The sequence below is a fragment of the Petromyzon marinus genome, chromosome 37, assembly GCF_048934315.1.
Source record: "Petromyzon marinus isolate PM22_M1 ecotype Great Lakes invasive population chromosome 37, UKy_Petmar_22M1.pri1.0, whole genome shotgun sequence".
Classification (NCBI taxonomy): domain Eukaryota; kingdom Metazoa; phylum Chordata; class Hyperoartia; order Petromyzontiformes; family Petromyzontidae; genus Petromyzon; species Petromyzon marinus.
The window spans coordinates 22,237,585-22,253,986 of NC_133703.1; the positions used below are offsets into that span (position 1 = coordinate 22,237,585).

General features: G+C 53.5%; 1 protein-coding gene across 1 annotated transcript in view; it reads left to right on the forward strand.

Annotated features, from left to right (window-relative positions):
* Positions 1-16,402, forward strand: part of AGK (acylglycerol kinase) — a 19,482-nt gene continuing 3,080 nt past the window's right edge. The window contains exons 1-11 of the mRNA XM_032967077.2: positions 1-281; positions 2,042-2,081; positions 3,727-3,806; positions 5,799-5,874; positions 7,470-7,562; positions 8,175-8,207; positions 9,840-9,934; positions 12,378-12,447; positions 12,873-12,952; positions 14,212-14,269; positions 15,499-15,652. Coding sequence (XP_032822968.2) covers positions 181-281; positions 2,042-2,081; positions 3,727-3,806; positions 5,799-5,874; positions 7,470-7,562; positions 8,175-8,207; positions 9,840-9,934; positions 12,378-12,447; positions 12,873-12,952; positions 14,212-14,269; positions 15,499-15,652 — 880 coding nt within the window. The 5' untranslated portion in view covers positions 1-180. The remainder of the gene's footprint in view (positions 282-2,041; positions 2,082-3,726; positions 3,807-5,798; positions 5,875-7,469; positions 7,563-8,174; positions 8,208-9,839; positions 9,935-12,377; positions 12,448-12,872; positions 12,953-14,211; positions 14,270-15,498; positions 15,653-16,402) is intronic.

Genomic DNA, 16,402 nt, shown 5'->3' on the forward strand with positions numbered 1-16,402 from the left:
GGTTGCTCCCACCTGCCACATCCTCCCCGTCCGTGTTGCTCCACTTGGTTGCTCCCACCTGCCACATCCTCCCCGTCCGTGTTGCTCCACTTGGTTGCTCCCACCTGCCACATCCTCCCCGTCCGTGTTGCTCCACTTGGTTGCTCCCTGCTCGCGCGCCCCACGTGTCTGGGCGCCGCCATGGCGTCCGTGCTGCGCACTCTCCGCACCCATTGGAAGAAGAGCACCGTGGGGGGCGCGCTGTGCGTGTGGGGGGCCACCTGGGCTCACAAGCGGCACAAGTGAGACACGCGGGGACCCCCCCCCAATCTCCCCCCCCCCCAATATCCTCCCCACACCGAACCCCCTCGCACTCCCCGAACCGATGGATTTGCTGGGGTCAGGTAATCGATACTCGATTCGATTAAACGGCAGCGGAATCGATGCCGATTCTCGGATCGCCCGCGGACGCATTTGCGCTGCCGGACGAACGAATGCCGCGGGTCTGCGTCGGGCGTCTTGAGATGGCGCGGCCTGAGGGGCGTAGTCGGAGAGCCCTGCAAAGTGCCACTCGTGTTCAGTCGATTGGCTTTGTATCTCGTGTTCAGTCGCGCAACGCAGTCAAAGGAATCGATCCGCGAATCGACTGTTGGTGAATGAATGGGGGAGGGGAGCGGTGGCGCAGCGGTTAGCGCGCTGCACCGCCAACCCCGGCGACCCGAGTTCGATTCCCGCTCACGGCCACCAACAGCGGTGACGATTGACTGAAACCGGTACCTGGGCCTCTCCCCCCCCCTAGGTCGACTCAGCCTCAAAAATAATATCCGGTGCGGTGCGTAGTAAAACATCGGCACTGGGGGGGAGACAAAGGCGGCCTGGCGTGGTGGTGCTGGCCATTCCCCCCCTCGTGTGCCACAGTCTTCATAGGCGCTGCTGCTGCTCGCTAACAGCAACTTGCCCCAACAGTCTGTTAGAGGCTACACGGGGGAACTTTGTCTTTGTAGGGAGGGGGGGGGGGGTGGAGGTCACCGATTCCAGGCCGCTGTGTTTCATTCGTTATCTCATTCCCACAGTGGTTGAAATTCCACATTCCTATGGTGGGGCGTCTGTCCGTTTGACGAATATTGCAGACAAGTCTGTCATGGGCAGCGCACGGGAGTTGTTGAAGGTCGTTGCGATGATCACTCGTTGGCTGTTTTTAGTTTTGATGCCATTTTCACTAGTATATATATTTGTTTTAGATTTTTCTTGCGAGCAGGATTTTAATTTGCTTGGTCGTGCGACGCGGAGCTCCAAACCATGGTGAGGGGCCACCAGCAGCAGAGGACAGCCACGTGTTGTGGTGTCGGTGGGTTGCCACGATTGTGTTTCCTCGCGGCTGCTGGACGCGGGACCCCAAAATGCCCCAAACGCCCAGCAGGCCAGCAACAAGCAGCACTCTTGTTACTGTTATGAACTCAACAGTTGTCAATCCCTTATCAGGGCCATAACTTATTACACACCAATTCACACCTTATCGGTCACCCCGTGCGTCCTTATAAATCTCAACGTTCATCCTACAAAGTCCCATCACAAGGGAGAAACACAAACAAATAGACAAAATATAGTATAGTGTATTGTATAGTAGTGTATAGTGTAGTGTACACCATACCTGTCAACCCCTTATCAGGGCCATAACTTATTACAGACCAATTCAGACCTTATCGGTCACCTTGTGCCCCTTATAAATCTCAACGTTCTTCCTAATAAAGTCCCACCGCAAGGGAGAAACACAAACAGACTACCACATTTTTTTTTGTTACCCGCATTGAAACGGCCGTACGCCATATGGCTCTGAACAACTCAATCTCCCTGTACAAGAATACGGGGTTAAACCGAGTGGGTTGACAGCTGTGGGTCACGTATGTTACGTAGCCAACGGCGCTGCTTGGAGTCCTGGGCCTCGAGAGATGTTGATGCTCCTTGCGTTTGGGCTGTTGTCACCTGGTTTAATAACCAGCGCCGAAGCGACAACAGTGATGTACGTTCTGATCTCCACTGTAATGTAATCTTTGTTTTTCAGAGCAAGCCTTTTGCGAAGAGCTGCATGCGAGGAAGCCTTGGTAAGGTCACGTGAGAGTGTGTTCACGTGAGAGTGTGTTCACGTGAGGGTGTGTTCACGCGAGGGTGTGTCCACGCGAGGGTGTGTCCACGCGAGGGTGTGTCCACGTGAGAGTGTTCACGTGAGGGTGTGTTCACGTGAGGGTGTGTTCACGTGAGGGTGTGTTCACGTGAGGGTGTGTTCACGTGAGGGTGTGTCCACGTGAGAGTGTTCACGTGAGGGTGTGTTCACGTGAGGGTGTGTCCACGTGAGGGTGTGTCCACGTGAGAGTGTTCACGTGAGGGTGTGTTCACGTGAGGGTGTGTTCACGTGAGGGTGTGTCCACGTGAGGGTGTGTCCACGTGAGAGTGTTCACGTGAGGGTGTGTTCACGTGAGGGTGTGTCCACGTGAGGGTGTGTCCACGTGAGAGTGTTCACGTGAGGGTGTGTTCACGTGAGGGTGTGTTCACGTGAGGGTGTGTTCACGCGAGGGGGTGTTCACACGAGGGGGTGTTCACACGAGGGGGTGTTCACGCGAGGGGGTGTTCACGACTGATGGATGCGACTGTCATTTGAAACATTAAAGCTTTAGAAATCACGTTCGGGGGGAGCCTTTGCCACATCCACTGTTGCCCGAAGGCCTCGGCGTGTCGTGTCAGTCGTATGGAGTCCTGCGATCATACTTCACCACCCCGGTCGGTGGTGATTGAAGGGGAGCCCAGAGACTGAGTTCATTTTGATGATCCTGCACTTGTATTTTTGGTTCTTTCGGTAAAGTCACCACGTAGAAAGGGGAACAATAAAATAATAAAAATATTAAACAAAATTCTCACGACGTTTCGACTGCAACACAAGCAATCATCATCAGGTGTGAAAACCACAGCAAGAAACGTCTCGAGAATTTTATTGTTTTATATTTTTTTATTATTTTATTGCTTCCCTTCTACGTGACTTTACCGAAAGAACCAAGAATATGAATCCCTGCAATTCTAGATTTGAAGCTTTCGTGACTGCAAGGATCCATACTCTTTGGTTCTATTTTTTACCTCCGTGACTTTACCGAATAGAACCAAAGAGTATGAATCCCTGCAGTCACGAAAGCTTCAAATCAAAAGATCCTGCGCTTGTTCAGGCGAGTCACGTAACTCGCCGACGGTCAGTCGCCTCCTTATCCCTCTTGCATTGCTACTGCCATGGTCGCCGTTCCTCCCGCGGACGTCTGATCCGCACTGCGACACCAGCCACCATTCTGTCGGTCAAGTCGCTGCCACAGTCGCCCGCTTGCCGCTCTGCCACTGACGCCGCTTGCCTTCTGCTGCGTCCCTCTCGCCGCCCCACTGTCCACTTCCCTCCCGTCGTCTCTCTTTTCCAAAACCTCGTTCGTGACCTTGCGCAGTTCAAGCAATGTACTGGCCCCTCGTATTATTGCAACACTAATCGCGCTGCTTGTCGCTGGCGGCCTGGCTTATTGGGCCTTTGAACCTGTGCTCATCAACCTTAATGTAACAAGAAAATATTTTGCTCGTCGCTAATGTTAACAACCGTGGCCGGATATCGGCGGTGGCCACCCATGCAAGCACTACCTAGGCAGGTGAATAATAATAATAATAGCGTGTGCACCATTGTCGAGCGTTTGATCGTGTTGCCTTCTCTGGCCCTGTCACCAGGTGTTTGGAAACGAACGGCTGTTTCTGACAGACGCCCCGAAGCGCATCACCGTGTTCCTCAATCCAGCAGCGAGCAACGGGTGAGCAGCAGTAAAAGTTAACGCTGTTTAACCAGCTGCGAGGGTTCAGTAGAGCTGGACGTGATTCTCATTTTGCAAGGGTAATCTGGGTCACCAACATTATTAAAATCAAAGCAAATAAAGCAAACTACAGCACAATTAAGCAAATAGGAATAGCAGCAGAGAGAGACGCATGGGGAGAAGAGAGCGAGAGTAAAGTTTGTTCAACCAGAGAGCAGGAGGACATTCCCATTTGCAAGACTCAATTCTCTTGCAAATAGAAGGTTACCTCTATCCCGGGTGGGGTGTCCAACGACCATCACACATCCACCGCCTGCATGCAGTCTTCGCTGAGGGCTTCCATTTTCACAGCCCGGCCCCCTTCGCCAATCGTCCATCGCGGCGCGTGGATTTATCACGTAGGCTTTCGCGACCAATATCATACACAATACAGGTTTTTTGGGTTAGATCGTGTAAATATATAAATGTGTCGTTAAAACCTGCCACCACCCGACACAGCCAACTAGTAAGGGTTGTCACGTAAACAGAACATGCCAATTCGTCACTAGTACAGCACACCGGTGTGTTGGAGAGCCAAGCCACAACATTTACAATCTCAGTACGACGTTTCGCCAGTAATCACAACCAGCTTAATCAGGCGGACAGCCAGATTTGTGGAGAAATCCTCCTGTTTCGTTCGTGGAGTTTATTAACGTGGGGACCTCGGTGCGCGTGGGGTGGGATCCCCACGATCTTGACGGGCTAGTGGCTGAGTCCAGCGGCATGGCGAGCCGCGACTTTTCCCCGCTGCAGCCTTCATCATCCGCCTCCACAGCCGTTGAGACCCACGGCCTCCCTCTGCCGTTGAGGACGCGGGGGTGGTCCCCCTTTGACGTTGCCGCCATGGGTGGTGTCCCGATCAGGAGCACGAGGCTCCCGACGGCTTTGCTCTCGGGAATCATTGGAACACAGAAAGCTCTCCGCTCTGATGCAGTGGCGATCCTTGGAGAGGAGTCACCTGGGTAGTAGTAGCTCATGAAATAAGCCGGTGATTAAAAAAATCAAATCGGCCTCTGTTTTGTCTCTCGGTGTAAAAACTAAATGATTTCCACACCATCGGCCTCTTGGCTTTCCAGATCAACTTTTATCAGTCATTTGTTTATACAAACTGGATTGGTTTGGCGTTTTATGGGTCTCACTAGCAGAGCCATGCTTGCCAAACAAACACTGCCATACAGATATTCAGATGAATTCAGATATTCATGGTTTCCCGATATTCGGATGGGGAACCAATATTTCTGCATATTCCTAAATATTGGTTCCGAGGGGGAACAAAGCTTAGTTCCTTGGAAACCAAATATGTGTAGGGGGAATGTTCTTGAACAGCGAGCCACCGGAGATTACTGGAAAGCTCGCACTGTCTCGTGAACACATAACAATTGTGGAAAATAACTTGTGGCTTAGATGGAGTGCCCTTGCCGATAACATGTGCACAGCGGTGTTTGGTAAGCCTGGTCGTGCTGGTGCGTGCCAGAAGGCTGGCAGACTGGAGATTATTTTGGCTGTATACAAAGATACGGAATGGATTAGCACGTTATTTATTTAATGAATTTACCACAATACCCCACGGGAATGCACATTGAGGGTTGTTTTTTTTTGACAATTAGCAGGCTTGAGCATTGAAAGAATACAACACACACCACACCATAGTCGGTGGCTGCATGGGACAGCAGATTTAATACGTGCGAGTTCAATGCCTCTATACGCTCGCTTGCTCTCACCTGTACAATGCAAATTGTAAACTTTCACTAGGCTGTACCCGAACACGAGTAAATTGTCGGTATGTGTGGGGTCCGTAGTGTGACGGTCGCACGTGCCGTTTTTCTCCCACTATGTGCATTTCCTAAGGATTAATCTGTGTGAAATAGGTGAAAAATAAAAAGTCACGGAGGGCGCTTCAGAGTCTGTGGGGATGATTTGCACGTTCTGCCCGTTCTCCGCGGTTGTTTCCAGGAAGGCAAAAAACTTGTTTGACCTCAACGCCGCTCCGATCCTTCACTTGGCGGGATTTGAAGTCACTGTGGTCAAGGTAATCAGCATGTGCACGTGTGCGGGTGGTCACTGTGGTCAAGGTAATCAGCATGTGCACGTGCGCGGGTGAGAATGTGCACGTGTGTGGGTGAGAATGTGCGCGGGTGAGAATGTGCACGTGTGTGGGTGAGAATGTGCACGTGCGCGGGTGAGAATGTGCACGTGTGTGGGTGAGAATGTGCACGTGTGTGGGTGAGAATGTGCACGTGTGTGGGTGAGAATGTGCACGTGTGTGGGTGAGAATGTGCACGTGTGTGGGTGAGAATGTGCACGTGTGTGGGTGAGAATGTGCACGTGTGTGGGTGAGAATGTGCACGTGTGTGGGTGAGAATGTGCACGTGTGTGGGTGAGAATGTGCACGTGTGTGGGTGAGAATGTGCACGTGTGTGGGTGAGAATGTGCACGTGCGTGGGTGAGAATGTGCACGTGTGTGGGTGAGAATGTGCACGTGTGCGGGTGAGAATGTGCACGTGTGTGGGTGAGAATGTGCACGTGTGTGGGTGAGAATGTGCACGTGTGTGGGTGAGAATGTGCACTCTGGATAGTTTGTCTAGACCCGCGTGGACTCTTGAATACATTTACAGAAAGGCAAGGGCCATGAAGACGTTGTGTACATGCATAGCCCTTGGTGTCAATCCACTGCTGGATGAGTGCTTCCCCACGCCGTGTGGTTCGTGGTGGGGGGGGGGGGCATTTTTTAACCATACTTCACCACACTGCTCAGGGCGGATTCGTGAAGGTGGGGAACGCAGATGTAGGAGCTGAGAAGTAGGAAACATTTACATTTGCTGCTTCTCACACCCACACAGGCCCCGAAAACGCCTGTTTTACGCGTTCGTGGTGGCCCATCTAGGCACTATACAGGCTAATACCTGCTTGGCTTTCACAACCGGGCGAGATCAGGTGAAATCCCGGTGCTTTGGCCGTAGGCACGTGGACTTGTGCATACTCCGAAATCTGGTTAATTTTCCTTTGCAAACTAAAAAGCACCTGACCGTACAATTTCTATTGCAAGTCTATTCTTGGCCTGTTTTTAAAAACGATTGTAGTGCAGCCGCTGCAACCACACGTATGACTTTCATCTGTGACTTGCTGCACAATTTCTTAGTGTGCGTTGTAAATCGGGTAAAAAAAATTTTTTATACCTATGATCGTCTTATTATGGTTACGGGAATTCGGAATCGAGAGGCGGCCTCTGGCGACGCGCAGTGCGGCAGCCTGTGGTGGTAGCTGCCGACGTTTGGCACTGGGCACGTCGGCGTCCACGGACGCGGCTTAATAATCGTCAATGCCGGTGACGCGTCTGTTGTTTCTTGCCGAAACGATTCCTTAAATAATTGGACCACCCGCGCTCGTTTCCATGCTCGGCCCGCAATTGTATCGGGGGTCATCCGGGGTCATTCTGCGTCTGGCTTGTCCGAGAGGGAAAACGGGCAGAGCGGCCGCTAACCGCCGCTGTCTGCGCGGCGAGGCGGCCGCGCTGCCGGCCGAGCTCTTGAGACAACGACAACGGCAACGAGAGTCGCCGCGTGCAATAAGTACGTCGCGATGCCGGCGCGAGTGCGGTGTAACGGGTCGGCCTGGCGCCCGCAGACCGACCATGAGGGGCAGGCGCAGGACCTGCTGGGGGTGCTGGACCGCACCGACGCCATCGTGGTGGCCGGAGGGAACGGCACTCTGCTCGAGGTGAGTCCTCGGCGAGGCACGCGGGGGGGAGAGCTTGCTTGTGCGACGATCAACATCGCTAGGTTCGTGTGCGTTTTGATACGTATGTGCGTTGAACTTCTTTTCGCACCGTACGTAACCAACCGTGCCAATCGGAGGTGCGGGATGTGCGATGAGTTCACGTTACCCTTCTGGTGACTTAGAGACGCTTACCATTCATGGCTGTGTCAAGAATGGTGCTTGGATGGATTCGCGAGTCTGAATGTTGTCCCTTCAGTGGATCTCCGGCGCGTCATTCGAGACGTCCCGAAAACCAACTTCTGCCGCTGCTGCTGCTGCCAGTGCCGGGTTCTGAGTAATGCGCTGGTTGGGGCGGTGGCGCACTGCGCAATTGGAGCCGGCAAACCTAAGTTCGAATCCTGGCCAGGGCTGAGAAGAGACGAAAGTGATATCTGAAACGGTCCTGGGCACCCCCCCCCGTTCACAAACCTGCAGTACGGTCATGACTGAGGGGTGGGTTGACAAGGGGCTGTGAGTGGTTGTGTTTGTTGGCTGCTGGGTCTGTGACTCTGCATCGATGTTGGCGTGAGGCGGTTGGCATGGCGATGAACGACGTTGCCTTTGTGCTCCCAGGTTGTTACGGGAATGCTGAGAAGAGACGACGAGGTGAGTCGACCTTTTTGAGAACATCGCCGTGCGGAAGCAACGTTTATCATTCACGAGCAACGTTTATCATTCACGAGCAACGTTTATCATTCACGAGCAACTTTTATCATTCACGAGCAACGTTTAGCATTCACGAGCAACGTTTATCATTCACGAGCAACGTTTATCATTCACGAGCAACTTTTATCATTCACGAGGAATGTTTATCATTCACGAGCAACGTTTATCATTCATGAGCAACTTTTATCATTCACGAGCAACGTTTATCATTCACGAGCAACGTTTATCATTCACGAGCAACGTTTATCATTCACGAGCAACGTTTATCGTTCACGAGGAATGTTTATCATTCCCAAATCCCAAGCAACGTTTATCATTTACGAGCAACGTTTATCACTCACGAGCAACGTTTATCATTCACGAGGAATGTTTATCATTCACAATCAACGTTTATCATTCACGAGGAATGTTTATCATTCACGAGCAACGTTTATCATTCACGAGGAATGTTTATCATTACCAACACCGAATCCGTCTGGAATTAGCATTGCCAAGCAAATAGAGGCACGGAGCTGTGTTTGTTTTTGAGAGCAGCGTTCTGGGTGCGACTGTAACCACACCGCCCAGAATACGCCCAGTCTCGTGAGGCCTCGAAGACCAAGCAGGGTTGGATTGGTGAACGCCGATACGTGCCATCCCCTCCGAGGCGGCGGCGTTGCCGCGCCACGAACACGGGAACCCGAGTTTTGATTCCCGCTCACGGCCAACACCAGTGACGGTTATTTGTACCGGTCCTGGGCCTCTCCTAGGTCGACTCAGCCTCATTGTATTTATGCACGTTAAACTTCTTTTGGACCAATTGTCGCAATCGGAGGTGCGGGGGAAGGACAACAAAATAAACACAAAGCAGTTCTAAAGAAATTATTTTTCAATTAGTTTTCTCAAATGAGTAACTGGTGTTGTGTGTAAACATCGCCACGGGGGAGACAAAGGCAGCCAGGCGTGGAGCTGGCCATTCACCACCTCGTGTGCCGTGCCGGCCTACCTGGGTGCTCGCTAACAGCAATTGCCCCAGCACTCTTTTAAAGTTCATAATAATGTTTTTTGTTGGGGTTAGATTGTGCATGTTAAATGTGCCGTTAACCCACTGCCACGACACACATTTACGCGATCTGACCCAATTAAACATTTACTATTAACACTATTGGTCGTGAAAGCCGGTTTGTTAAATTTACCACGTAGTCGGCTTTCGTGACCAATATTAATCATAATAAAGGTTTCTGGGTGAGATCGCGTGACGATAAATCTGTCGTATCCCTCCAGCACCCGACACAGCGTAAAAAATGACGTTTTATTGGTAATTACATCCGGCATCATTGGGCGATTTGCTGGATGTAATTACCAGTGAAACGTCGCATTCAAATTGTAAATGTTGTGGATTTACTCTCCAACACAACGGTGGGCTGAAGTAGTAATGAATTGGCACGCGTTGTTTACGTGACAAACCCCACTGGCTGCGTCGGGTGGTGGAGGGTTACGACGCATTCACACTTACACGGTCTAACCCTAAAACCTTTGTTATGAACGGTCTGTTGAAGGTTATACGGGGGAGGTGGTCTTTGTCTTTGTCAGGCCGACTTCAGTAAGATCCCCATCGGGATCATCCCGCTCGGCAAAGTGAACACCGTCGGCGGCATCGTTAACCTGCAGGAGGAGGACCAGGTCAGGTGAGCGAGCAGCACCGAGACACTGAGACACGGCAGCACCGAGACACGGCGGCACCGAGACACCGAGACACGGAGACACGGCGGCACCGAGACACCGAGACACCGAGACACGGCGGCACCGAGACACGGCGGCACCGAGACACCGAGACACGGCAGCACCGAGACACCGAGACACGGCAGCACCGAGACACCGAGACACCGAGACACCGAGACACGGTGGTACCGAGACACGGTGGCCGCCCCCCTCCCGTGTGTGTGCTGGGCCCTGGCGATGAACGCCGCCGCCGCTGCCGCGGGACGACGACGTTGCTCTGGGTCACACCCACGCTGCGTGGTCACACCGTCGCCGTGCGTCACCGTTGCGTGGCACACACTCACTCGCACACTCACTCACACACTCACACACTCACTCGCACATTCACACACTCACTCGCACACTCACACACTCGCACACTCACTCACACTCACTTGCACACTCACTCACTCACACACTCACACACTCACTCGCACACTCACACACTCACTCGCACACTCACACACTCACACACTCACACACTCACTCGCACACTCACTCGCACACTCACTCGCACACTCACTCGCACACTCACTCACACACTCACTCGCACACTCACTCGCACATTCACTCACTCGCACACTCACTCGCACACTCACTCGCACACTCACACACTCACACACTCACTCGCACACTCACTCGCACACTCACTCACACACTCACTCGCACACTCACTCGCACACTCACTCACTCGCACACTCACTCGCACACTCACTCGCACACACTTACTCACACACTCACACACTCACTCGCACACTCACACACTCACTCGCACACTCACACACTCGCACACTCACTCACACTCACTCGCACACTCACTCGCACACTCACTCACTCGCACACTCACTCACTCGCACACTCACTCGCACACTCACTCGCACACACTCACTCACACACTCACACACTCACTCGCACACTCACACACTCACTCGCACACTCACTCACTCGCACACTCACTCGCACACTCGCACACTCACTCGCACACACTCACTCACACACTCACTCGCACACTCACACACTCACTCGCACACTCACTCACTCGCACACTCACTCACACTCACTCGCACACTCACTCGCACACTCACTCACTCGCATACTCACTCACTCGCACACTCACTCACTCGCACACTCACTCGCACACTCACTCACTCGCACACTCACTCGCACACTCACTCGCACAATCACTCGCACACTCACTCGCACACTCACTCACACACTCACATACTCGTTCACACACTCACACACTCACTCGCACTCACTCACTCGTACACTCACTCACACACTCGCACACTCACTCACACACTCGCACACTCACTCACACACTCGCACACTCGCATACTCGCTCCAAACTCACACACTCACATACTCGCTCACACACTCACTCACATACTCGCTCACACACACACTCGCATACTCACTCGCACACTCACTCGCACACTCACTCGCACACTCACTTGCACACTCACTCACTCGCACAATCACTCACACACTCACTCACACACTCACATACTCGTTCACACACTCACTCACACACTCACTCGCACACTCACACACTCAATTGCACCCTCACACACTCGCACACTCACTCACACACTCACACACTCGCACACTCACTCACACACTCGCACACTCGCATACTCGCTCACACACTCACACACTCACATACTCGCTCACACACTCACTCACATACTCGCTCACACACACACTCGCACACTCACTCGCACACTCACTCGCACACTCACTCACACTCACTCGCGCACACACACACACACTCACTTACTCGCACACTCGCACACTCACTCACACACTCACTCACATACTCACACGCATACTCACACACTCGCACACTCGCCCCGGTGCGCTGAACGTCACGGTTAAACTTGCCTGCCCGGGAAAGTCTCGCTGAGCTCTCGTGAGCTGTTCAGGAGGGGTCCTGTCGAGTTTTCGCGGCGAGGGACGATGATTTCTACGTCGATTTCGAGTCATTCGTGGATAAATATTCTAATTTGACAAATTTGGACCATGATGCTGGCACGCGACGGCCTACAAACGCGAATGACTTAACGGGATTTTTAATGCCCGCCTTGAAGCGGACGGCGCGTAGTGTTGCGGCTAAAAGAGCCCCGTTAATAATCGGGGCGGCCGCTGGATTCGAACCGCGAACGTCTGCAACAAGCGGCGGGCACGCTACCACTAGGCGGAGCGTCGTGTGCGGCGCGCAGGTGAGTTGTTTCTGTTGTGACTTGTGCACAAAATGAAAACGTGGACATTGCAGTTTTCAGTTTGGTTTTTAAATGCGCTTGCAGCGGTGCCCACTGTTGTGTCGGGATACGAGCGAGCGCGTGTGGCGTGTGGCGTGTGTGGGCACAGGAGAATCACCAGCGCCGCGCTCGCCATCGTCAGGGGGAGCACGGTACCCGTTGATGTCCTTCAAGTCGTGGTAAGACTGCCTGTTTTTTGTTATATTTCGATTATTTCCCCCCCCCCCCCCAACCTCCAGTTTGTGTTCCGATTGTATTCTTGGTGCCTTGTTTTAAGCCCTTTGCGACGAGCATCCGTGTTTTATATTTTTCTCCGATTAAAAGTACGGGGCCCTGCGCGGGGGGGGGGGCATATGTTCCAAATGTTTACTCGGCGCGTAACTCTTCGTCTTATCGAGACGTGACATGGTGCTCGTGCTCAACAGCGATGTCTCTCGTGCCCGGTTGACCGCCGTGAAACGGGCGGATCTTTGATCGTCGCTCGAAAACATTTCCACAAGATCCCGCGCAGTGCCGCTTGGCGGGCCAGGGGCGGCAAGCGATACGTGACCGTGCTTATTTATTTTTTCAACGCAACGCTGCGTGCACCTTGCTCCGTGGGTAGGGCGTCAAGGGGAAGCCGGTGTACGCCCTCTCGGAGCTGCGCTGGGGGAACTACCGAGACGCTGAGGCCAGCACCCCCAGGTACCGAGGAGCTTGAGTTTGTAGTCGCTTCCTCGCACCTCCCGATTCATCACGGTTGGCTACGTGCGGTGCGAGAGAAGTTCAACGGAAGATCCCTCGCAGCGCCGCACCCACACCCTGCCCTTGACTTCTTTTCCGAGTGCACTTTCTGCCTCTTTAATCGCCTCATCCCCAGTTTTATACCGGTCGCGCTATCGGCGAGTCGGTGAGAGTGTGTCCCCTTGGGGTTTTCGATCTCCCGGTTAAACAAAGGGTACTGAAGCGTGCTTCCAATGGGATGTGCGAGAGTTTCCCAATGGGTTATTCGTCCAACAATCCAAATCAATGTTTATTTGTTAAACGGAAAGTCCCCCGTATAGCCAGTTATCCAGCTGGTTTGCAAGGGAGGTCCGTGGTGCATCGGCTCAGAACGAGAACGACGTCAAAGCGATCCGTACGGAGGAACAGGCAACAATGGAGCAGAACACGTCAGGGGTGCAGGGCAAAAATGAGTGCTGAAAGAACAGAAATTAACAACGTTAACCCTTTCCCATTCTGAGACGTCTGAAAGTTGCAGAGTGGGTCCGGTTCACCGCTGAATCTCAGGACGCGCAAAGCGGCTCGGCATTCATTTTACCGAGAGAGGCGTAGCAGCGCCGCTGTTTTTGAAGAAGCTGTACTCGCCGCAGAGAACCGTAGCGGCACGACCGCACTCCACGATAGCTGGCGCCAAACTGTGGCACACGCCCTCCCGCATGGCCTTGTGGGAACCTTGGTGACGATACATTTTATTTTTCTTCCGGTTCTGTTCCGATGACCTACACGTACGCCATCGGAAACGAAATCGGAAGAAAAACTGATGACGTACACACGTACGCCATCGGAACGGGTTAACAAAACGAACCGGGACTTTGCAACGACAGCAAGGATGAGGTAATGAATGATTGAGAGGATTTGTGCGCGAGGCAAGCAAGAATATAATTGGGTGGGTGCAAAAAAACAATTAAATAACTTTCACTCTTGACCACAGTGTTCATACCTGTCAACCCCTTGTCAGTGCCCTACCTTTATTACAGACCAATTCAGACCTTATTGGTCACCCCGTGCCCCGTATAAATCTCAACGTTCATCCTACAAAGTCCCATCACAAGGGAGAAACACAAATATACAAAAAATGTTGCCCGTATTGGAACGACTGTACGCCGTATGGGGCAAGCCGTATGGGTTGACAGATATATTTTTTTTAATAACCTAGTACGCTCACGCCTGTTGTTGTGCAGGTACTGGTACCTTGGTCCCTTGAAGAAGGTGGCCTCCTACTTATTGAGCACCTTCCAGGTACGTACCCGGTGGTCGCCACTCAACGACTCATTCCGTTACAATCTATCCTTAGCGTCGCGCTCCGCGCATCGTGTGGCTTGTGGCTGTTTTATGCGCGGCGTTATGAGCGCTTGTTGCGTTCAAAGTCACGACGCGGGAGGCAGACGGTTACAAAACAAGAAGAGCAACAAGAATTGGTGGAGGCCTCCTTCAGGCTGTCGCAATTCCTCCCGTTCTTGCGATGCAACGATCCGTCCGGCTCCTGCACACGGGCAGATTTTCTCGCGAGGTGGTGAACATCTTGCTACGGTGGCGAGATGTTAACTACCTCGCCTGGTATACAGGAGGTTGTCAGTTTGATCCCGACCCCTGGAGCCTGCTGTGTATTTGGAGTTTGCGTGTCTCTCTCTCTCCCCGTGGTCGCGTTGATTTTTTTCTAGGGTCCTCCGGTTTTTCCCCTCCGCATTTAGAATCAACGTCACGCATTCAGAGTATTTGTTTGCTATACATTTCCACGTCATAAGCCACTTTCATTGAGCTATCACTTGTGGGCCAGGTTACTTTTGAAAAAGAGCCACGTGGTAAAATAAAAAAATAGTTTAGTTGATAGTTTCATCTCTACGGTGGACGTACGTTGCGAGCGTGCCCCCCCCCCCCGCCCCCTCTTGCTGCCACTGCCGTTCGTCTCAACCACCTTCGAGCCACCGGCCAAGTCCGCTAAGTTTTAGTTGACGTCAGTTGGGGGTCTTTACCCCGCGTACGTTCTCCAATCCGTGCGTTTCTCTGCCTCGGTGAGATTCCAAGCGTTGCACCTCCTCCATGCTTCTTGGTGCGCTGTTCAGTTTCCTTCCCTGTTACTCGTCAACGTCCAACGGTCCGATCCGTGTCAAAGCAGCCGATTGAGAACGTCGTCGTGAAAATTAGGCATTCAAGTGTGCAGTTTTGTAGCGAGCCTTAATTTACATTTTTAAAAAAAGCTTGCTCTTTCACCACGAGTGCGTTGACGTGTGTTTGGTGTGCGAGGTCCCGGGCCTCCCCTAGGTCGACTTAGCCTTAAAAGGGTACCTGCTGTGGTGTGCAAGCATTTGCACTGGGAGAGACGAAAAGTGGTTGGACATGGCGCTGGCAACCCCCACCCTCTTGTGCACTCTGCCGGCCTTCATCGGTGCTGCTCGACAGCAGTACTTGCCTCGGCCGTCTGTTAGGGCTACACGGGGGATCTTTGTCTTTGTACGCCTCTCTTTCAGGAGTGGCCTCCGAGCCGCCATGCCCTCCTGTCGTACGCAGAGCCAGCGGAGAGGCCCGAGTATGTGGAGGAAAGCCCCGGCCCAGTGCCACGGCCCTCCCTGTGGAGGAGAATCTACAACAGATTCCTTCGACTGCAGGAGAGTAAAGTGCCAGGTGGGCTCCCCCACCCCCCGGACACTGTGACTATCGCTAGGCCGCGACACTCGCTAGGCCGCCACACTCGCTAGGCCGTCACACTCGCTAGGCCGCGACACTCGCTAGGCCGTCACACTCGCTAGGCCGCGACACTCGCTAGGCCGCAACACTCGCTAGGCCGTCACACTCGCTAGGCCGTCACACTCGCTAGGCCGCCACACTCGCTAGGCCGCCACACTCGCTACGCCGCCACACTCGCTACGCCGCCACACTCGCTAGGCCGCCACACTCGCTAGGCCGCCACACTCGCTAGGCCGCCACACTCGCTAGGCCGCCACACTCGCTAGGCCGCCACACTCGCTAGGCCGCCACACTCGCTAGGCCGCCACACTCGCTGGGCCGTCACACTCGCTGGGCCGCCACACTCGCTAGGCCGCCACACTCGCTAGGCCGCCACACTCGCTAGGCCGCCACACTCGCTAGGCCGTCACACTCGCTAGGCCGCCACACTCGCTAGGCCGCCACACTCGCTAGGCCGCGACACTCGCTAGGCCGCGACACTCGCTAGGCCGCCACACTCGCTAGGCCGCGACACTCGCTAGGCCGCCACACTCGCTAGGCCGCCACACTCGCTAGGCCGCCACACTCGCTAGGCCGCGACACTCGCTAGGCCGCCACACTCGCTAGGCCGTCACACTCGCTACGCCGCCACACTCGCTACGCCGCCACACTCGCTGGGCCGCCACACTCGCTGGGCCGCCACACTCG